The following is a 22,973-nucleotide window of genomic DNA, read 5'->3' as shown; positions in this document are numbered from 1 at the left end:
CCTGGGGGCTCTCATCTTCCAGCACTATCTCATGTTGCATTTTGGATACTCTGTTCATAGGGCTTTTGTGGTAAGAGGTATTCAGAGGTGGTTGCCTTCCTCTGAGTTTGGATGCATCTTGGTCTGGTGTCTCAGCTTTGACCATTCCGCCTTGGGTGTCCCTGCTAGGAGTCTAGCCTCTTGGTCTAGACTCCTGATGGCATTGCTGTCAGCTTCTTTGACACTCTCAATCCCCCTCACTATGCTAAGGTGTGCATCCTAGAGGGGGTATTATTTTGATCAAGTGGGTTTATTATTTGCAAGCGATGGGTTCCGTTTCCAGAGTATCTAATCCCCCTTTCTTCCCCAACCTTTTCACCAGGATGCTTTCATTGTGAGAAGGGGAGGGGTCTAGTCAGTTTCATTGTTTCTTGTCAATTGCATGCTGAGGCACTCTCCCAGCTTCAGCCTTGAAGCTGGAACAACTACATCCTACTTGTGTGAATGAAAAACTGCGGATTGAAAGCTACCATTGAGCAAGAAGTGTGGACCTTGAAAATCTATTATACTGGTAAAAGCAGCGTCTTTAATACTAAGTTAGGCTCCCGTGTGGATAAGCCCATAGAAAGGGAAAAAACCCAGCAGTAAAACAGTGTTCATGTTCACTTGAAACCCTTCTGAAACTGATAGGAAAAAAAGTTGTAGAGGGGTTGCTAGGCTAGCTTAGGGTTTTATAGTCTCCCTAACAATGCTGAATCTATCTTAGTGCCCCAACATTTGTGGCAGCATGTTCAATTCAGTTTTACATGCTGGCCTAGGAACAGAGAGACAGAGAGAGTGTGTGTAAAAGAGGGGAAATTGGGTGTGATAACCTTTGTCAAGGTTAGATCATTATCTTCAGAAGGCACAGTAAGCGTGTTGTTCTGCCCCAGAGATGCATGGAGACTCTTGAACAAGCTCAGCTGAGGTCAGGTCAAAATGACTTGGGAAAAGCAATTGAACACCATAGCATAAGAGGAGACATTCACATATCAATTCTCTGTGCATATTACCCCATTAATTTCAGCCAGGAGGTTCTGTGTTGTGTACCTATAAGGTGACCATGCATTTTATTAAGCAAACTGGTTCCATTTTCAAAGCTTTTGAAGGGAAAGCCGATTCTTTTAAATTAACCTCGCCTTGTTAAACTCTCTCTCAGCCTGATTGCCAATTGTTTTCCTTCTATTATATTTGACACTAAGCTGCTTAACTGAATTGCTGCTCTGCATATTGACAAGATGGTGTGATTACAGTATATATTGTACTGCACGTCCATTTTTTTTTCTATTTTACGGATTCTTTTCAAGGATCTGCAGTTTATAGTCACAAATCTGGTCTGCAGCCAATGTGCAGATTTCATTTAGACATCAAAGCTCTGCCCTATTTGCTTTGAGTCTGACACATTATAGTCTGTGTAAAGATGAACTTTGCATGCTCACACCATCAGGGCAACCCTGCTGCCACAGTTATTTCTTTACTAATCCCCTCTGCTTATATGCAGGTCTATACTGTATATGATTGGTGCTAAATAAAATAAAATGATTAAGAACATAAAAAGAGACCTGCTGGATTGGGCCAAAGGCCCATGTAATTGAACAATCTGTTCTCACCGTAGCCAACTAGATACCCATGGTAAGCCTGCAAGCAGAACCCGAGCGCAACAGAACTCTCCCCATCTGTAATTTCCAGCAATTGGCATTGCTCTAGAACAGTCTTTGCCTATCTGGCATCCTCCAGATGTTTTAGACTATAATTCCCATACAGCTGTGATGGCTGGAGTTGCTGGGAGTTGTAGTGCAAAATATCTGGAGGGCACCAGGTTGGTGAAACCTGCTCCAGAGGGTAGCACCTGAACCCATGGGTTCAGATTACAAGAGGAAGAACTTGTTGATAGCACAAGCTGTTTGACACTGGAATCAACTGTCTTAGAAGGGGGTGGACTCTCCTGCATTAGAGGTCTTTTAAGCAAAGGTTGGATGGCCGCTTATCAGGCATGCTGTAGTAGTGTGTATCCTGCATAACAAAGGGTTGGACAAAATGAAGTTTGAAGTCTCTTCCAACTCTGTGATTTTATGGATGTAAATTTTCTTCCAACTTCCAGTATTCTGGATAATGAGTGCAAAAGCACAGGAATGATTTATAAGCATTTGGCATTAAAAGGGAAAAAAACTTTATTTCATCTTCATTATATGTACTATATTAAATAACTTAAATTTGAATATATTAGACCCCTTGGTTTGGTGGGGGGTGTTTTGGCTTTCTCATATTGGCTCAGAGTTCCTACCTAAGTTTACCTTTAGGCCCCATAATCACATTTTTTGCCTACTACAGCTCTCCCAAATGAAGATAGGTCTGTTCCCATTGTGCCACAATATTAGTCCTACATTCCATATTGGGGGGGGGGGACCACATTCTGTTTTTCCATTATATAAATAGGCTATATGCTGCTATCGCCACTAGCTGTAGGCACTTTTGTTACTGGATGCCTTCCTGTTTTATTCTTGGTGTTCATTAATTAACCGAGCCAATAACACACCATGAGTTTTCTCCAATCTCCAATTACTTTCAGACTGAAATTGGAGGAGTTCAACCATCCCTAATAAGGACTCGACTAGATTTAAAGGTTTGTCCCCACCCACAGCACAAAATGGAATGTTGAAAATAATGATATAAATAAACAAAACATAAAGCACAAGACATTAAAGTCACACGGCAAATAAAAACACTTCACTTATTAACACCCTTATTTATCCAACCATATTGCTTTTCACAGTATTTCATAAATTTCCTCTGTCATTTCAAATACATTTATAGACTGTAGTCACCAATGGGCTCAAGTTGCAGGAAGCCAGATTTCGACTGGACATCAGGAAAAACTTCCTAACTGTTAGAGCCATATGACAATGGAATCAATTACCTAGAGAGGTAGTGGGCTCTCTGACCCTGGAGGCCTTCAAGAGGCAGCTGAACAGCCATCTGTCGGGAATGCTTTGATTTGGGTTCCTGCATTGAGCAGGGGGTTGGACTTGATGGCCTTATAGGCCCCTTCCAACTCTACTATTCTATGATTCTATGAATTTCTGCATTTAATAAGATATGTTAAATTGAAAACACTAATTTTATTTTACATTTTTTAAATCCACTGTTAAATCTTGATTTCCTTTGTTTAAAGTCTTTATCTGTTTGCCCCCCCCCACAAAAAACCTTGACAGATATATTACAATTCCTGTTTTTTCAGATGGGAAAGCCTAGGCTACACATGGATCTTTTGGAAAAGAGCCGTAGTTCAGTGATCGAGCATGTGTTCTGTATGCAAAATATTCCAGATTCAATCCCTGACATCTCCTGATAGGGCTAGGAACATCTGCTGCCTGAAATCCCGAAGGGCTGCTGCATGTTAGCATTGACAGTACTTAGCTAGATGAACCAAAGGTCTGACTCCTGATGAGTTCCTAATCTACGAAGGGGTTTGAAGGAGAACTTCCACATCCAACGTTTTCGCCAGGCTGCATGGTAGCGAAGTAAGAATTTAGTTGTACACAAACCAAATATCTTGCTGTGTGTATAAAAAAGGAGCCAAACTATTGTTCTCAGGCTTGGACAACACTTTTACTTCAGCTTTGCAGAAGTCATATCCCATACACACCCTCCTAGAGACAACTGTGTGGCGTAAGCTTGTTAAGTAACAGTCTGCTTGTCTCTGTGTGCCCATGGCCACTGAATATCCTCCTGCTCTGGCTATATAAGACCACAGAAGACACCGAAAGGATATTATATAATTGGTTGGTTTGGTTATTCATCCTCACCTTCTAAGGTGTTTTAGAATGTTTTCACACAAGAGACCTAAACCAGTTTTGCATGCCTTTTTTTAATCTCTCTTTTATTTTTGGCATTTCCCACTTCTGGTTGGAGAGAATGCAGTATTGTACTAGAGCACTACAGTGATAATTCCTTCTGAGGTAAAGTCTGAGGTAAAGTCAAGCCCAATGTAGCATAGACTCAGCGCGTTTTATGGGACATCTGCTGCATTATGAACTTTCTCACCCTTCAAGTCTGGCAGCCAAGGCTCTGCTCTGCATTCCATCTAGATGAGCTATATCTATATGGACAAGGAACATGTTTTTTCCAGTTGTGCCCCCTTTTGAAAGGGGGCTGCTGTTGTTGGACCTTTCACATTGCCAGAAAAGAATGCAAATCTTCCTTCCTCCACCCTCCACAAACTTTTAGATAAAAATATGTTGGAATGTCACTGAAGTTCTAGGTTCTCTTTTATTTGACACATATGATTTTATTTCGTTGTGGTTTTATGATTATTTCATGTATAGTGCACATCTGTGTATGAAGTGCTTTTTGCTAGCTGCTCTGGGCCCCTGGTTAATTGAGGAAAGTGAAGTAGAAATGCTATAAATAAATAATGGAGGAGTACTAGCCTAGAAACAATTGCAACCCACAATAGCTAAAGCCATACAGAAAACCTTTAGCTCAGGCCCGATATTTACTGGGTCAGTGTCAGTAAAAGTTGTTGCACGATAAAGAAATGGGTAAACCTTCCCCATTATGTGACCCACGTGGATGTCCCATTTACACAAGCATCTGATTTGCACAATTCCTCCCTGTTTTTTATGGGATAAGAATTATGGAAATAATGAATTGAATTAATTGAGCATCTATATGAAATGTCTGAATCATATGTGACAATTATTTGCTCAGCAGAAGGGAGGAGTGCTGCTTCCTCCACAACATAAAAGGTTTTGCTAGCCCGATAAATATCTGAACATGGCCTCTGACATAACAGGACTGGAGGCCTTTTGATCTACTCCCCTAATCATTGGGCTTTCCTTGCTCTCGTCTATGCAACACTGTTTACGTGCAGATAAAGACTGGAATCCTGAATACATTAAGCTGCCTAAATCCCATTAAAGTAAACAGTAATTAGGGCTACAGTCCTATGCAAACATATGTGGGAGTAAATTTTACTGAGCTCAGTGGGAATAACTTCAGAGTCTATAACACTATGCTGTAAGTTGCCTAACTGTGTAGGATAGCAGCCAAAATTTGCTGTCTAATATATACCAAAATCTTCTCCTCTCAATGATTTGTCTGCCTTTCTTTTCAGCACTAGCTCTGTTCTTCACTGGGTACTGATTTAATTCATAGACATGAACTGAGGATGGCACAGGAACTAGCAAGGCTAAGGATGGCCAACGTCATGCTTTGAAATTTTATTTTTGGCATTTGGCTAAAACATCAACAATTCTGACACTGGCAGATGAAGTGTAGCTAGATACTGTTTTTCTAGAAGAGAAAAAATTCCTTCTTTGTGTGGGAGACAGGGTCAAAACAACTTCACTCTTGTACATAGCAGTTACCAAGTCAGCTTCATCCATAATTGAGGTTCGCATTAGCCCTTGTGTTTGTAAAAAGCCTGCAGAAATTTTCTTAATTTTAAGCCTTTTTAAAGTCCCCAGTACAATAAAAATTTCTCAAAGAAACGAATACAGCAATACATTTAAACAAATACACAACCAGCTATCAAAACAGCAGACTACAAACAAAAACCAAAAAACAGCCTGGAAATGTATGAAAATAAAGCAGAACAAACAGATTTAGAAAGCTTTAATAAATACATCGGTTTTAACTAATTAGTGTGACAGATAAATGATGAAGTGGCATGCTGGGCTTTCCTAGGGTGATTCTTGCAGACCACCGATGCCATCACAGAAAAGGCTCTGCCTCATGCCTTAGCAGGCCTAACTTCCCAAGTGGAAGGAGTACAAGCAGAGTCAGGCGATCTGGGTTTTTCAAAGCAGTTTGATATATCCCTCTTATCTATCTATATGTATAGCGATCTTCATAAACCTGGTGTCCTCCAGATATTTTGGACAACAACTGCCATCAGCCCCAGCCACCACAGAGGTACCAGCTAGGTCTGATGGGAATTGTAGTCCTAAACAACTGGACGGTACTGAGTTAGTACAGGGTGATTTACAGCATTTGTATGCCACCTTTAACATAAAGTTATTTGTATGGCTTCAGTTTTAAACATTATATGAGATGGTTAAACAGGACATAAATATAGGCTATGTGTAGAGAGTCACATACTGAGGCCAAGAAATCTACATGATTTTACCTGCTCTTAATATTCTGAATAGTAGAAATGTTGTGTATTGAACTGTTACTAAAGCCACATCCATATTATATATTTAAAGCACTATTATAGCACTTTAATAGCCATGGCTTCTCCCAAAGAATCCTGGGAACTATAGTTTGTTAAGGATACTGAGAGGAGACCCTCTAGTCTCCTCACAGAGCTACAATTCCTAGAGTTCCCTGGGAAGAGGGATTGATTGTTGATCCACTCTGGGAATTATGCTCTGTGAGGGGAATGGGGTGTGTGTGGAGTTCCCAAGAGTTCTCAACACTAAAATATTTTAAATTTGAAATTAAATGATGCAGAGTTTCAAAATACCATTGTAGCCCTTGTTGTGTGAAAACGATAGGGATGATTTTATACACATGTGGTGGGACTGTATAAGAGCAGAAAGCTTTTAGACTATGGTCAAAAACACATTCTGAAGTTCACATTAAACAAAAAGGAGCACCGCCTTCTTGCCTAAGCTCTCTCTGTGATTTATTTCTTCTTTTGCTTTTTGTTTAAAAGATCTGTGTAAGGACAGTGGGGTTGCCTTTGGTGTAGCCTGCCTTAGAGTGGGGTGTGATCCATTTGTGAACATCAACAGAACGGAACATTTAACCTGTTATGGAATTGGGAAATGTCAGGCTACAAACAGACATTATTTTTAACACAGTTGGAGATAGAGGATAGTAGTCTCTGGGGCCTGTGTATCAATCTGTGTAGAACAAAGTAGCAATGCTGGGACAGCATAGTGGCTGAGCAATCTAGAGTCACAAAGGGGAGAAACTGAAGGGACAGCTACCACAAAGTGACTCAGCGAATAACATAGGGACAGAGTGGGGTGCGGGACAGTGAGTGTAAGTTTGAAGTAGGCATGTTTAATAAAGAACTTTATATCTCTTGCTGATTATTTAGTGAAGGGGTCACCAATCTTTTCAGACTAAGGGGCACGTTTTGAATTGTGAGCCATACAACATGGCTGCCATGGGGGCATGACAAAACACAGTCATTGCTACTCCCCCCTACCACAGTCTACCTCATGTTTGCTATGGGAAGTCAGCTATACTTTGCTGGTCCTGATTATGGAGATATAGCTCTTAGTGACTGCAAACCCACTTGAAACACATATTTTACCAACTTAGGTTGGTACACCAGCTATGACCCTACCTGGACAGGGATAGTTTTCCTTCAGTTATCCATGCTCTGGTATCCCTCCACTCAAATTACTGCACTGCACACCATGTGGGGCCGCCTTTGAAAACAGTCTAGAAACGTCACTTAGTTTAAAATATGGGTGCAAGACTGCTAACTGGGACTGGGCAATACAAGCACATCACCATTTTTATTGGCTCCCAGTCCATTTCCACACCCAATTCATTATGCTGGTTTGACCTTTAAAGTTTTTCACAGCATGGAACTAGGGAACCTGAAGACTGCCTCTCTCCACATGTAACTGCCCAGACCTTAGGTCTTCGGAAGTCCTACAAGTGTTCCCACTGAGAGAGGTGTGGCAGGTAGCTTATGGGATAGAGGCCTTTTTAGTGTTGGCTCTCCAGCTGTAGAATGCTCTCCCCAGAGAGGCTCAGTTAATACTTTCTTTAGTATAACTTCAGCATCAGGTGAAACCCTTTTTTAAAATTCCCAGATCTTTTAATCAGTTTTAACTTTGTGTTTTTATGTTGTTCTTACCCTCTGCAACGTGTTTTTGATGCTGCATTTATATTATATTGTTATTCCCACCCTGAGTTCTTTCTAACAGGTTATTTACGCCTACACATGCATAAATAAACAAATAAATAAATTTGCACACACTGCAGGCAACCTCTCAAATATCCTCTGAGGGGGAAATTCTTTCCAGCCTCCATTTGGGAAACCATGGTTTCCAGTTTTCTATTCGTGTAGCATTTGAAATTTCCCTGTTCAAATGTACACATTAATTAAATCCCTCTCAATCAAAATTATACTGATTTATTGCTACCAATACACTAGTCTACACATGCAGTACTACTAACATACCAGCCTAAAACGTGCCCCATTTATAATCATGCAAAGCATGTTTCTTCTTTGTGAAATGATCAAAACAAAAAAGCTCACAAACACAAAGAGAAAAGGAGTATTTCTCCAAGGGCCCTGAATTCAGGCATTGTTAATGGTGAACATGACTATCTTTATGGAATGGACAATTTAACATTAGGCGTGGAAAAAAATCATACAGGGAAATTAAATGGAAATGTCCATCTGCCTCCACAAATTTTGCTTTAGAGTGGCTCAGGAGTGCAATTACTAGCAAACTGATAGACACTGACCTCTAGCCTTTCCTCTAAGTCTTTGATGTGCTGCTGACTGTTTCTGTGCTCTGACTGCAGCTTTTCAATGGCTCCACTACTGTTAGTCTCTTTGGCGATGAGCTGTTGGAGAAAAAGGAAGACTGTTTGTAAGTATGGAGGAAAGGTCTTCAACAAAGGGAGAATGGAAAGGCATTGTTAGCTATTTTGTACATAATCTCTAGTGTACTGCCAAATCATGTAATAGCTGCAATACAAAGAACAGCAGCCTCTTTCAAGTAACCATGCGTAAAGGCATTGTCCTTTACCAGCCATTTTTCCTTATTACTGGGGGGAAACTCTCCATATAACTGTAAGCTGGGGGAAGAATCGATACAGAAGGGGGGAAATGCATATCACCTCTGAAATAAGTTATGATGTGGTCAATGAGGTGCTACAAAATTAGAACGCCATGAAATTTTATATATAGCAGATCTGCACTACTTGTGATTCACAATGTACCTCGCTACATTTATGGCAGCCCACCAAGGGTGTGATAATCATCCTGTTTTGCTGCCCATCTGGGACTACAAAAATAAAGGAGTTGTCAAGCATCTGACTGATGAGCTGTGTTTGGCTTGCTGGGTCAAAAGTTGCCTGGGCTTGATATGCTTACTACATGCTCAACCTCTATAGTATACAGTCTGTATTGTAAACAGACAGATGTTACAAAAATATCACAAGTGACCAATACTTTCTCCTCACAAGGTGATGTTGTAAGATCGCCTTGGTATGTGCTACTGTTGAAGATATAGGTGGATGAATCTGTCAGTATCAGTTTGCAATTTTTTTAAGCCTTCACAAAGATTAATCAACATTTTAGTGCACATTTATCCTAATATACACATTTACACATTTTTGTATGCAATTTTGCCTAATATACAATTATTGCAAGGAAACTGTCCCCAATATAATGTATTTTTGAATGTTGCTTTCACAAATATATGCAAGCATAGATTACCAAAGTGATATTTTCTCCATCCCTAGCTCAGGGACATGGGCAGCACAAAACAGTATCAATTTATTCCAGTTATCTCTTCCTGTGCTTTTTTTATGGTTATGCATATTCAAGTACACAATGTATATACTACAACTCATGTGAAGCACATGCATGTATTTTTGGTCCATGCCTCTTTAAAATTAATTAAACATGTGCTTAATCATCACTCAAATGCTACATAAAGATATGTTAAAGGGGAAGAGCAAAAAAAAAAGCAGTACATATTTCACATCTTACTCAGCTTGTATGATTTTGTATTTGGGTATGTACATCCAGTCATAAAGTGTAGAATGGGAATCAGCTCAAGAGGAAAGGTGATGGCAGTATCATTGGGAATAGCCCGCAGTTGTCTACTACAGCTCTTATTTTCCAGATACACAGTGAAAAACAAAACTGACAGGATCCCAGTCATCCACTGCCCCTGTGCACAAATGTTTAATCCAGGACAGCAAAAATACTTTTGTTGCTGTTTGGGGGCACTATCAAACCATTTCTACCATTCATCAAGTTGTACATCTTTCTACTTCTCCTTTTCATCTTCTTCAGGTGAGGCTGTCGATTTGCTGAACCGTTGCCTGGCCTCGACAATGGACTGGATGAGAGTTAACAAACTGAAGCTCAATCCAGACAAGACTGAGATGCTGTTGGTGGACGGGTTCTCTGATCGGATGGTGGATATATACCCTGTCCTGGACGGGGTTACACTCCCCCTAAAGGACCGGGTTCGTAGTCTGGGAGTCTTTTTAGACTCTTCCCTCTCACTTGAGGCTCAAGTAGCCTCGGTGGTTAGGAATGCGTTTTACCAACTTCGGTTGGTAGCCCAGCTACGTCCCTATTTGAGTAAAGAGGACCTTACATCAGTGGTACATGCTCTGGTAACCTCACGTTTGGATTACTGTAATGCGCTTTACGTAGGGCTACCTTTGAAGACAGTTCGGAAGCTACAACTAGTGCAAAATGCGGCGGCCAGATTGCTGACAAGGACCAAGCGGTCCGAGCATATAACACCTGTTCTGGCCAGCTTGCACTGGTTGCCAATATGTTTCCGGGCTAGATTCAAAGTGTTGGTATTAACCTATAAAGCCTTATACGGTGCGGGACCACGATACCTTGCGGAACGCCTCTTCCGATATGAACCGGCCCGTGCACTACGTTCTGCTACGAAGGCCCTCCTCCGGGTTCCAACTCACAGGGAGGCCCGGAGGGTGATGACAAGATCTAGGGCCTTCTCAGTGGTGGCCCCCGAACTATGGAACAGTCTCCCTGAGGAAGTACGCCTGGCGCCGACTCTGCTCTCCTTCCGGCGCCTGGTCAAAACCTTCCTATTCTCTGAAGCATTTTAAGTTACACTGATTTAATTTTAAAAATGTTTACTGTGTTGGATTGTTGCTTGTATTTTAGTATTGTTTTGTTATTTATTGTATTTTTATGCTGTTTTATGTTCACCGCCCAGAGAGCTATTGCTAGTCGGGCGGTATATAAATTTAATAAATAAATAAATAAATAAAATTTCTCTGGGCCAAGACTTTCTGAGTTCTTCAAAGGAAGAGCAGGATATATTTTAAGAAACCAGTTCATAATCTGTCTGAATTCCACTGGCTTTGTTGTGTTGGCTTATATTGTGAGTATGGATGGAGAGAAATTAAATTCAGTTCATACTTAAAGGCAAATCTATCAAATTCACACTTTCCAAAACAATATGAGAACTGAAATACAACCATCCTCAGAAATTCACACATCCAAATTTTGCAATGCAGTTCTCCAACTAAGGGTCACAAAAATGCAGATATTAGGGAAACGTGTGCATAAAAGTAATGTATATGTGAAAATAACATACAAAAATGCATTATATTATAGGAAAGTGCTTGCAAAATTATATTGTATTATGCATTACATTATGGGAAAGTGCTTGCACATTAGTCATAACTGCATATAAAAATGTGTTTGTAACCTGAAATTCACACTAAAATGCTGAAGAATTTTCATGATTTTTTTAAAATCACAAATTGCTGCAGAAATGTGGGAAACTAAATTTACATTAGAACAATGAGAAACTGTAACAACTGAAATTGACAGGTCTTTCCATCCCTAATTGGTAGAGATTATAACTGCATTTCCCATTCCCCCAGTCCCCATATTAGAAAAACTGTGCAGCGGATGTATCCATTCATAAGAAGCAGAAAAAGGTTTAACTGCTTTGACTGTACACAGCACAAATTGATGTTGGGAAGTCAAATTTTTATAGGTGAAAATTATTTAGAAAAATTGGCAACAGGAAATTCGGCCTGTTGTGGACAATAAGATATAAACAAATTCATGAGCCAGATTAACCTCACAGGAACTACTAGACATGATATAAAATGTAGGAGGAATTACTAGTTGGCTGGCTATATTGGTTTTATAATACAATTCACTATATATTAAACCTTTTCCTGCAAAAGCTTTCCTCTTATGTTTGCCTAATAAATCCAAATGGAGCTTTTTATCACAGACACTTGACTGGCTGTGTTTGGCTTCGTTCACAACATTTTGTTTAGCAGGCTTTTGAAGGTAAGGGTGAACGAAAATTAAGGTTTTATTACAAAACCTTAAAAGAAAATGAATAGTGAAATGTCCAGCCTAAACTGTGGCAAGATAATTAGCACAGGATTTTTATATTATTGAACATTTCGCCATACACACATTATTGCTGGGGATATTTTTTTAAAAACTGTAAAATATTGGTTTACATTTTACTGCACAATGCATCTCTGGACTCATTTAGATTTATTCTACAGTGAATTTCAGTGATATTTCATTAAAAGCTAGGTGCACAAAATGAGAGAAAGCCAACATGATCTGGTACTTTAACTAAGTAGTGATATACTTGCACCTCCACACCTTCAACTAAATATTTGTGCCAATCTTACACATTTTCACACCTGAAGTGAAAATACCAAATAGCACAGTACCTGTATTTTCTACTCAGGTATTTGTACCGAGTGCAAAATATAGCATAATGTTCATTAGTAACAAACACACTGACTTCCAGTAGCTGGCACCTAGCTAGGGACTTAATGAGGAGTGTGTGATCCTCCACCTAACTACACAGCCCAGGAAGTTTCATTTGGTGAACTTTATTGATTTTGAAATATTTATAACCAGCAAAACATTTAGGAATATCATAGGGATGGACAAATGGCTTGCCTATCCCACTCCAGGAATATGTAAGGGTGCTTCTGCTTGCTACACTATTTTCCACTCTCAGTTTAGATCAGGGTTTTGATCTAAACTGTGGCCCTGCAGATGTTGTTTGAGTTTAGCTTCCTTAGCCCGAGCCAGCATGTCCAATGGTCAAAGATGATAAGAGTTGTAGTCCAACCACATCTGGAGGGCCACAGGTTCCCCATCTCTGTTTTAGACCTTTCTCCACTTCACAGAAGTCAATTAAAAGTCAAAAAGTAGAACACCTCCTCCCCGCCACCCATCCTGCAAGTTTGAGAAACATTTTAAACAGGCATAAAGCAATGCAGGAAGGAAGTAAAGCTTTTGCCCTACAGCACGAGTAGTTTGTTGCTGTTTTTACTGTGACCTTAAGGACTGGTTTATACATGTGTGCTCATCACCTCATGAATGCCACATCAAGTGTTGACGTCTGTACAAATAAGGCAACACAGATCTTATGCCACAAATAGAGGTCTCACATCAGCTCAAATGCAAAGTTTTTTTGTTGCCATATATATATCTGTGAGTCATCAAGTGTAAAGTGATAAACATGCATGAGTTAACTAACCCAGAAAGAATCACATTTCACTTGCAACCGTTAAAGGTTCCTTATAAATAAAGAAATATGCTTAATAAAAATGAATCACACTCTCCTCCTGCTCTGCTGGTTGGCAACCCTAAATTCAGAACCAAAGGCCATATAGAGCGCTATTCCGGTTTGGACTTTTATTCCAGGCTTCGGAAACCATGGTTTATGAAACCAGGAATGAGCATCAGGGCCAAATATCCCTACCTCACCGTTACCTTCCTCCTGTGATGCACTGGATCAGCAAAAAGATCCTAATTTATATTAATCCAGAATGTCTCAACCAGAACCAGGGATTATATTCCAGGATTGTTAAACCGGATTTCAGATGTAACAGGCAATGCTGACTTAATGCAAGCCAGAACCTTTGTGCCAAGGCCAACATACAGCAGGGGTGAGGGGAGGGGCAAGCAAGGAGTGGATAGACCTAATGCTCATTCCAGGTTTCAAAAACCATGGTTTATGAAACCTATTATCCAAATTGGGCTAAAAGAAGACTGTGAATAGCACTTCTTGTTGATTAAAGTTGCTGTTTTAAACAAATAGATGTGCAAACTATTTTTATTCCGAGTCAGAAGCATTCAACATTTTTTGGAAATGGTTTTGACTGTGAGAAAAATGTCTACTCTTTCTGGGAACTAATAGCACTACTCGCTTGTGATAATGTTCACTTAATTGTTTAAATTACCATCATGTGCCCACATTCTAAGAATGGGATCCATTGACTGGTACCAGTTCAAAATCATTTGATTAACCTAACAGGCTGGCATTGATTCAAGTTCATTATTTATCCAGTAGCTGCTTCTTTTACCGATCCGTGTTTTCCCCCGCTTAGAAACAATATTGATATTAATGTCGATATTTTTAAAGGAAGTATCAATATTTCCTTTAAAATATCAGTATTTTGAAGGAAATATTGATATTTTAAAGGAAGTATCAATAACATATTCTTAAAATCAGTATTTTAGAGGCAAAGTTTTAAAAAAATGTTTTCAAAAATAGCTGTGTAAATTCACTACATTAAAATTTGATCCTCAGCTATTGAGAATAAGCAAATTAATTGAAAATTCAGTATCACATCCAAATTGGGCAGAAGTCTAGCACATTCCTATCATGCTCACAGTTGCCCTCAGTAATGTCACTGCATAACCAAGCCTGATTGGTTGGGAGTTTTTACTTTAGATACGGATGTCCCGTTACATTGTTATACCAGGTATACTGCCATGATTTCATCCCATTCTCTACATGATTCCTAATTGTGTGTGATCACTCGTGATTTATTTGGGAATAGGTAGGAGAAATAACGGCATCAAAGCAGCACCAGTCTGAGGAAACAGTGGCACCAAATAGTCTCATTCAGAGGTAGACATTCTTACACCCAGCTCTATAGCCAGGATGAGGCAGATGGGTTCACCAACCCCACAGAGCTATCCTTTGCCGCCTCCCAGACAATGACAGCCTCTATTTAAAGAATGACAGCTTGTTTTCAGAACAGGAGCAATTTAAGAATAGGACCCTCTGAATAAGGCAGCGCAAGTGCACCACAAGAGCCTCACCTGGAAGAACCCCCCAAATCTGTTCACTCATGACTTTCCCTGACTGAGAACTGACTTTTCACAATGACAATTACTTAAGTGATCCTGAAAAAAAAGCAGCCTAAATAGTAACATGACCCTTGAAGAGTTAAATATTAGAACTTTGGGGTAGAGTTAGATTCTACCCTTTGGGGTTTCCTTTGCTGTGCTTTTCAGTTTCAGTTTTAGTTGTGTTCTCTACCCAGCCAGCAATAAAAAAGCTTGTTTGTTTGCCTGCAGTAAGAAGTAAGAGTTTGTTTATTCTGCAGTTATTATGATGAGTAGAGCAGGATTGGGTGCTTATTGCTAAATGGTGAAATAATGAGAGAACTTGAAGCAATCTAAAAATAATAAGTCACCTTTTACTCTTTTAAAGCACTCACTATACTCACAATCATAGTGGATTTTTTTTTTTAGTACTTGATGGCAAAGGATGAAACAGCCCTTAACAAATAGAAATGCTGCTGTACACACTACAGTTAGCTGACTGGCTGGCCACTGAGGCTGTAACTCAGGCCTAATTTCTCATTTTCCCAATGCATGGAGCTCAGCATGAGGTCTTTTCAGGGTTTCTGGGCCGAAAAATCAATCCATCAACCAGTAAAGAAAAAAATCCAATTCCTTTCTACAATTAGTTCCCAATCACTTAGTTAGTCCTTTATATAGCAGCCAGTTAAAAAAATTCCCTTTATCGTCCAACAGGAAGAACAATCTAAAGGTCAGGAAAAGACTAGAAGGAGGGACCCTTGAGGAGTTAAAAACACTCTAAAATATTATTTTCTCTCTGCCCTTTCCTAAACTTTTAGTATAGACAAGTTTGTTTTTTGGGGTGGAATCTAAAACTGAGGTATCTAATCCAGCATCAAAGCCAAGCTCTGGAGCTCATTGTTATTACCAAAGTAGTTCAGCTCATGAAGAATCATAATGCAGGGACAGACCATGGGTGAAAGAGGACTGTAGCTATAGGCAAAGTCAAGCTTTTGAGTCTGGTATTCTTGGGGATCTCTCAAAAAAAGATGAGGCAGTTCAATAGATTAAACTTCATTTATACCTAAAGAACAGTGAGGGCTTGAATTTCCAACAAGAATGGTTCCAGAAATATGAACAGTTAGAGTATTCTAAACTCCACATTAGTTTTTAACTTCTTAGTTATAGCATAAACTATTTTGTTTGATTCACACTTTTTGGTATCCCCCTTGTTCACGGTATCCTTAACATCCTTTTTTCTTCTGAAACAAAAAATATGCTAGTCATTTTATTCCTGGTGTTCATAATAAATATTCTGTTAACTTGACCTTTACATAGCACATTATGTAGGTAACACACTCTCTGCTTGGAGGAGGAATGAGGAGGAAGGTCACTGCCTTTCCCTTCCCCTGGCCTGGCCCTCACATCCTCTCCACCAGTGGGGGGGGGATTGGCTGGCTCTATGCATCTCCCCCCCAATGCCACACCTAGAATGTGGCTGCCCCACCTCACAAGGAAGGCTGGCTACAGGGCTGCCTACACCACCAAAGCCATCAGCAGGAATGGTCATCAAAACTTCTATAAAACAAGTTCACCATCATATGATATTAGAAGTGTCCACGTCTAGTGTGTGTTAAATAACTACTGTTTGACAACAGTATGTTGTTTTTAATGCTTCTAATCCCCCAAAGTCAACTGCGGATTTGTTTCCGACATAATCAATACCACAATGGGATGAAACAAGAGAGGACTATCAAGAGAGGTTTGAGCTGGTTTTAAAAAAAACTTTCTGGGAAGTTTTGCTGGAATTTAATTTTCATAAGGTTAACACCACACTCAAGATCTCAATTTAAAAACAATTTGTTGGCAATTATTTGCCATTGGACATTAATAATCACTTCATTAATTAAGTTATTAAGACAATTAAACCCAAGGTAAAACGTAGGGCAAAAACTCCAGAAGTGTTTAGAATAAAGCCTGAACATATTTAAATACTTTTAATTTGGACTTACTGGATTGCTCAGTTGTATGGCTGATCACTGGTTAAGGTTGGCAACAGAAATCTGAGCCAGAAGAAAGACATTTGCAGCTCCACAGCTCCCAGTCTTTTAGGGTGGAATCCAAAATCTCCATCTGCCAGCCCAGCACCCAGCCTCCAGCCCATCATCATCAATGAAAGTACTTAGCCCCTCATCCCAAAATGACCCAAGACAACTTACAGTAATATAAAACAAATATAAAATATACAGACTTTAAAATCAGACATCAAACAACAATGAATTCATATAATACGAAAAAACATACATCCTATAAAAATTAACAAGACAAAAACCGGCAAAATATACAATTAACCAAAAACAAGCCAAGAATGAATTATCAGTAAGAACAGCCCATCACATGCCAGAGTGCATATTTGTTGTTGATATTGTCTTTAACAGCAAAAGGAAGAGGAAATTAAGTGAACAAATTCCTTTTGATGGTGTGAATTCATACATGTCCAGGAGGAAAACTAACCAGTATATATGGTAAAGATGGAGGCATAGCTGAGGAATATACTTCATCTTAGTCAAAGCAACAAGCCAGGCTGCCACATGAAGAAAGCAGTATGAATATCTAGGAAACATACATTTCATATGCTGTTGGGCTGGAGTGTTTTTTGGGCTGAATACCTACTCTGTCTCATCTGGTAATTCTTTGATCTGCCCCTAATGTTGGACATTGTTGGTTATGCAGACTATGTTGGCTAGGAAAAGTTTCTGAACAGAAGACATTCAGAATTCCATGTATTCTGCTATGGTTACTTTTGTTAGTCTGTCCCTGAAGAAGAACCTACACTAAGGGTCAGTGTGGTTTTTCTCAATTTTGTTGGGTTGAGGGTAGGGATGGGTTAGAATTTTGATTCAGTTTGCATTTCAAGCTGAATTTATCAAATTTGCACTTTCCGAAACAATATGAGAAGCAAAACACAGCCATCCTTCGAAATTCACACGTATTTGAATTTTGCAATGCAGTTCGCCAACCAAATAATACTTACAAAAATGCATATATTAGGGGAAAGTATGCATATGAGTGAAACTAACATGCAAAAATGCATTTTTATGAGAAATGGCTTGCATGTAAAGTAGTCAAAACTCCCTACAAAAATGTGTTTATTAGGAGAAATTTGCACTAAAATGCTGGAGAATTTTATGAGGTTTTTTTAATTAAAAAATGGCAAATTGCTGCAGAAATGTGGAGAACTGAATTTAAGACTGCAAAAATGAGAAACAGAGAACCAAAAGCTATGGCCATGGGGACAGATTCTAGATCTCCATATCTTTCCCTCCTAGGTAAAAAGGAGCTAAAAATAACCAAGAAGAAAGGTCAAGTGGCCTCTCTTTAACTGCCCTTTCTCTGCCTCAACTCACAGCCTCCTGGGGTTGATTTTGGCTTTTGAAAATTTTGAGAGAAAAGAGAATTCCATGGAACTCAGTTGATCTTCAAGTGTTGGAATCTCCATAATAACAAATTTGTGTAGTTCCTGCCGATTTGAGGGTACTGCCCTCTTCTTGTGGAACAATTTATTCTAAGCCTTCAATTTGGATTTTTGGGGGGCTCAAATGATGCTATGCTATGGTCAATGGCAGCAAAGCAAAGATTTGAATTCTTCCAAGTCTTTGAATGCTCAAATTCTTCTTTCTTGGTAGCATTTAAATCTTTCAAAGGTATGTCATGTTTATAACCTTTGACAGGTGTCACAGATATTATGATATCCTCATTCTTCATATTTCTGAGCTATCTTTGTCAGAAGTGGCAACGGAAAAGTGCAATATATGTAAGTGAAGCTCCTAGCAAGTGTTTTATATATTTTTTTCCCGTGGGATAATTGCTCAGTCACCTGCATGCAATGACTTTCAGGATATATATAACTGTTATAAAAAATCTTGAAAGTCATTGCATGCAGATGATTGAGCAATTATCCCATGAAAAATAGCTGTATGCTGAGCCAAGAAAACATTCAGGTATATCCATAAATCTTTTTATTTGGCTTTATTAAATGTTGATTGTATTATCTAAATACAATATATAAATGTTTGCATTAATTAGTTTTTAAAATGCCATGCATCTTTGAGTTATTCTGCAGTAATCTGAATCTACATCTTTTTAAACAAGATCTTAATGTGGGTAATATTTTTTTCTAGATCAGTTTGTTATTTCTTATTTCAGACAAATTTAGGAATAATGATGCAGGCTTGGCTATGCATTTAAATGGAATAATTTGCAGTAATGGTGTAAAATGCAGAGGGGATGGAATTCAAACGCTGCTTGCTGAAACAATTGCTTCTTTTTAAAATTAATTTCGGAAAAAATAAGTGCAGCAACAGGATAGATGGCTCAAGAAATTGACAATCAGATATAGAGTTTATCATCCCTCTAGGTCGCTACTGCAAATCCAGCCTTGTCCAGATTTATGTGTAAGAATATATAAAGATGATCCTTCACTGATGCTCCAAACCTCAACACACTTACTTGGGAGTACTTACTAGGGATGGGAGTAAGCCCCACTGAACAAAGTGTGACTTGCTTCCAAGTAAACATGCATAGGATTGCACTGCATGAGATTTTTGAGGGTTATTTCTCATGTGTCACAAGTATTGATTGCATTGCACTGTTGTAACTCATCTGTCAAGCATGATGGAGTTCTTTTGAATGTTTTTTTCTGGTACTCAATATTCAGCCAACATTATTTTTATTTACAACCTATATAATTTTCACCACTTGTTTTCCCCAAGAACAGGAAGAGTAGCATGAGAGAGGATATTTAAATGTCTGAATGGGATTAACAAGGAGGAAGCATTGAGGATAAAGTAGGGCTGTGCATTGGATTCCAGTGAATCCCAAATCTCAAGGCAAAGAGGCTGTTTGGGCTTGTCAGAGATGAAGTGGGATCTCCATGAGGCTGCAGCAGTGCAACTCAACCCTATTATGCCTCAAAAGAGCATTCCACAAGGATGGTGTCATGATTGAGAAGGCCCAGTTCATTGAAGGCTCAGTACCAGACTGCCAAAGGCAAGGAGACGTGGAGTACAACCTCCCTTGAAGATGAGCACACAAGGAGATTCATACAGGAGGCAGTGCTCCTTAAGGTTTCTTAGGCTGAATTTAGGGCTTTAACTCCTGTGTATGTCTGTACAGAAGCAAGCCTATTAAGTTCAATGGGACTTACTTCCAAATAAGCAAATGTGTGTGAGTTGTGCCCCTAAGGTCAAACACAGCATTTAAAGGGTTATTCAGCTACCAACTCCTCCATGGAACTTCTGCCTACCTTGTTACTATTATACAGAAAAAGATGGTGGGTTGTGGTCAATTTTGCATGGAAATTAATTTTCTTGTACTCATCTGGACTAAGAGCCAGCTCACATGGCGATGGGTTCTACTTGCATGCCCGTTTAATTCACAGTGATTACATGATGTAGGAGACAAAGGGAAGACGTCCCAGTGCTTTTAGCTTTTATCTGCAGCAAATTGATCCAATTTTAATCCAAAAAGTGAAGGAAAAACCATCTGTGGTTCACATCTCTAGGGGCTTGTAGATGCTTAGCTCCGATGCTTTTGTGAGTCCATGCCCACTCCCTCCTTTTCCCTTTGTTATGTCATTTCCTGCTGGCTCCCGTTCTGCAAGCCTGATGCAAATGGTGCTTTTTTTCTTTCCCCCCAACTTGTGCAAAAAAGCATAACATTGTTCAAACAAACATTTGCATTTCTGCTGAATTCTGAAAATACAGATAATCAAACTTGAGGATTTTTTTCTTTTTTTATGAAACTTACTCTGGAACAAACTGAGCATACTCAGTTGCCAAGGTAACCAGAGAAAGAGATAGTTTGACCTTAAGATGGCTTGATCATTAGGAATCTGCGTGATTGACTCTTTCCCTTCAGTATGAATGTAAAACAGTGATTGGAAGGTAGGAAGTGTGATCTTTAAACTCCCATCGTGATGGGAAAAGCTTCGTCTTTAAAACGGAGTTCAGCTCCCGTGTGAATGAGCCCTAAGTTTCTTACATGGAGCAACAAACGCAGCAGTAAACTGAAGAGCTTAGGCAGGTTGAACAGGATATTATAAAACTAGCCTAAATTTTCTACATGCCCTTGAAGAATCAAACAGTGAAATGTGACCTGTTTAATCATAGTGAAGGATGATAGCAGCTAAGAGCTGTCAGAGCATCCACAGGCAGCTTGTAAATACTACATAGTATAGCTATGGTTCATAGCAAGGGTGGGGAAACTTTTTCAGCTGCAGGGTGACATTCCCTTCTGCACAACCTTCACGGGCCCATTTACCCAGTGAGCACAGACAAAAGTGAGCAGAACAGCAAATATGAATTTTACCTTTGTAAAGTAGGCTAGTTTCTACACACACCAACACATTGCTCATTATTCTCCATCCAGGCAAACAAGAAACATCATCAGAGTTCAATGACGCATTGAAGACACAGGCAAAAACACTCAAGGATGGTGCAAAGCAAGGCTGGGGAAGGGGTCTGGCCTGGGGAGAGTCCCAATAGCCAGATAGAGAAGCTGGAGGACTGTTTTTCATCCCGTGCCTGAGTTCCCATCCCTGGTTTATTGTTAAGGTAGCTGATTTTCCTTCTGGAGAATGTCCATCACATGGTCTAATTATCACAGCACGGATTTGAATTAACCGTCCTGGCAAAATGTTCATTTCATTCTTAAATTTTAAATATATATATTTCCTGAGATGGGGTGTTGCACTGCGTGACCTTGCTTAGGTTTAGAGAAAACCTTGAGAGGGCAGATATGATTTGAATGGCAACTATTGTTGGTGTTGCCACTGTTGTAAAAAGGGGCAGAAAGTCTGGCAGCACCTTAACAATTAGCAAATCTATTGTGACATAAGAATTTGGGGTATATACTTTGTACTTCTCAGGACTGACAGCACTCCCAAATAGTGTCCAAAAATGATATTAGTTATGATGATGATAATGACACAGATTTGTGCTCTGGAAAGCTACACAACAACTATAAATCTGACAAGAATTTCTATAGGGAAATGTTGGTATTGTTTTCACAGTATCATGGCATGAGAATCAGAAACTGAAGATGCCTAGAAGTTTGTAGGACTAACACAGAATGCCAAAACTCTTCTTCATGACTGCACCAGATGTGTCCTGCTTAGCTGATAAATGTGAAAATCTGTATTATACTGGTGCCGTGAACATTGCAAGAACCAAAAGTCTCCGGGAGAAATCTCAGATTAGAAAGAATCACATGCAATGTTGCAATGCTTAAAACTGTAGTTCTTATGTATGAACATCCATATGTTGCCACTGAAACAAAGCTATACAGCTTGCTGGGAAAAGTAGTAATGCCTGAAAAAGCAACAGATAACACTCTAAAACACAATATTCTTGGACAGAAGCTGTTTGAAAATGTTATCAGCGACTGCTTAAATAAAAAAAACTCTACATGTTGGATCGCATGACAAAAGTAAAGTGGAAGACTAGCAAACTAGAAAATGTTTTCAAGGCAATATTTGTAGGTTATAAAGTCATCAACAAAAAAGAGGAAACAGGCCTTTGGCATAGTTTTATCACTGCATCCAGAACCCCTCGAGAATTTGACCTGAAAGAATGCATTTGGAAGTATAAATTTGGCTTCATTTCTCAACCCTTGTTTCCATCAGATCACTCTTGCTACCATACAATAAAGCTAAAGTGCTCTATATATTAGAAGCCATGGGCAAACATGTCACAAGTGATACTAGTTATTATGATGATAATGGCATGGATGTGTGCTTTGAAATATAAACCTAAGAGTAATAAACCAACATAGAAAGTGGTAACCATTGACAGCATGGCTACAGTGCACATTGTACTGAAAACATCAACATGTTAAACCAGTAATAGCTTTTCATTTGTCCCGAAACTCATGCTAATGGAAGAACCTTATGATGAAGTTAAATTCTGTTGGATTGATACACTGAACATTCCATGAAGGAAAATATTTATTTAGTTAGTTTAGTTAATTAGTTAGTTAGTTATTACATTTCTATCCTGCCTTTCTTGTATCATGGGACCCAAGGTGACATACATGAGGTTCACAGACAGTCATCAAATACTGACCAGTCGCAGACCCACTTAGCTTCAGCATGGTGGTTGCCTCA

The 22,973-nt window shown here is 39.3% G+C and overlaps 1 protein-coding gene across 5 annotated transcripts in view; it reads right to left on the bottom strand.

Annotated features, from left to right (window-relative positions):
* The window catches only part of LMNTD1 (lamin tail domain containing 1), a 327,152-nt gene that overhangs the window by 158,949 nt on the left and 145,230 nt on the right, over positions 1-22,973 (bottom strand). For 4 of the 5 annotated variants that reach the window (XM_061582240.1, XM_061582242.1, XM_061582245.1 and 1 more), the window contains one exon: positions 8,461-8,562. The exons of the other annotated variant lie outside the window; for it this stretch is intronic. In XM_061582240.1, coding sequence (XP_061438224.1) covers positions 8,461-8,562 — 102 coding nt within the window. The remainder of the gene's footprint in view (positions 1-8,460; positions 8,563-22,973) is intronic. 5 annotated transcript variants of the gene reach the window in all.

Source organism: Rhineura floridana, chromosome 8 (assembly GCF_030035675.1).
Source record: "Rhineura floridana isolate rRhiFlo1 chromosome 8, rRhiFlo1.hap2, whole genome shotgun sequence".
NCBI classification, from domain to species: domain Eukaryota; kingdom Metazoa; phylum Chordata; class Lepidosauria; order Squamata; family Rhineuridae; genus Rhineura; species Rhineura floridana.
The sequence above is the reverse complement of the archived record's forward strand: the minus strand, read 5'-3'. Positions and strand labels throughout refer to the sequence as shown.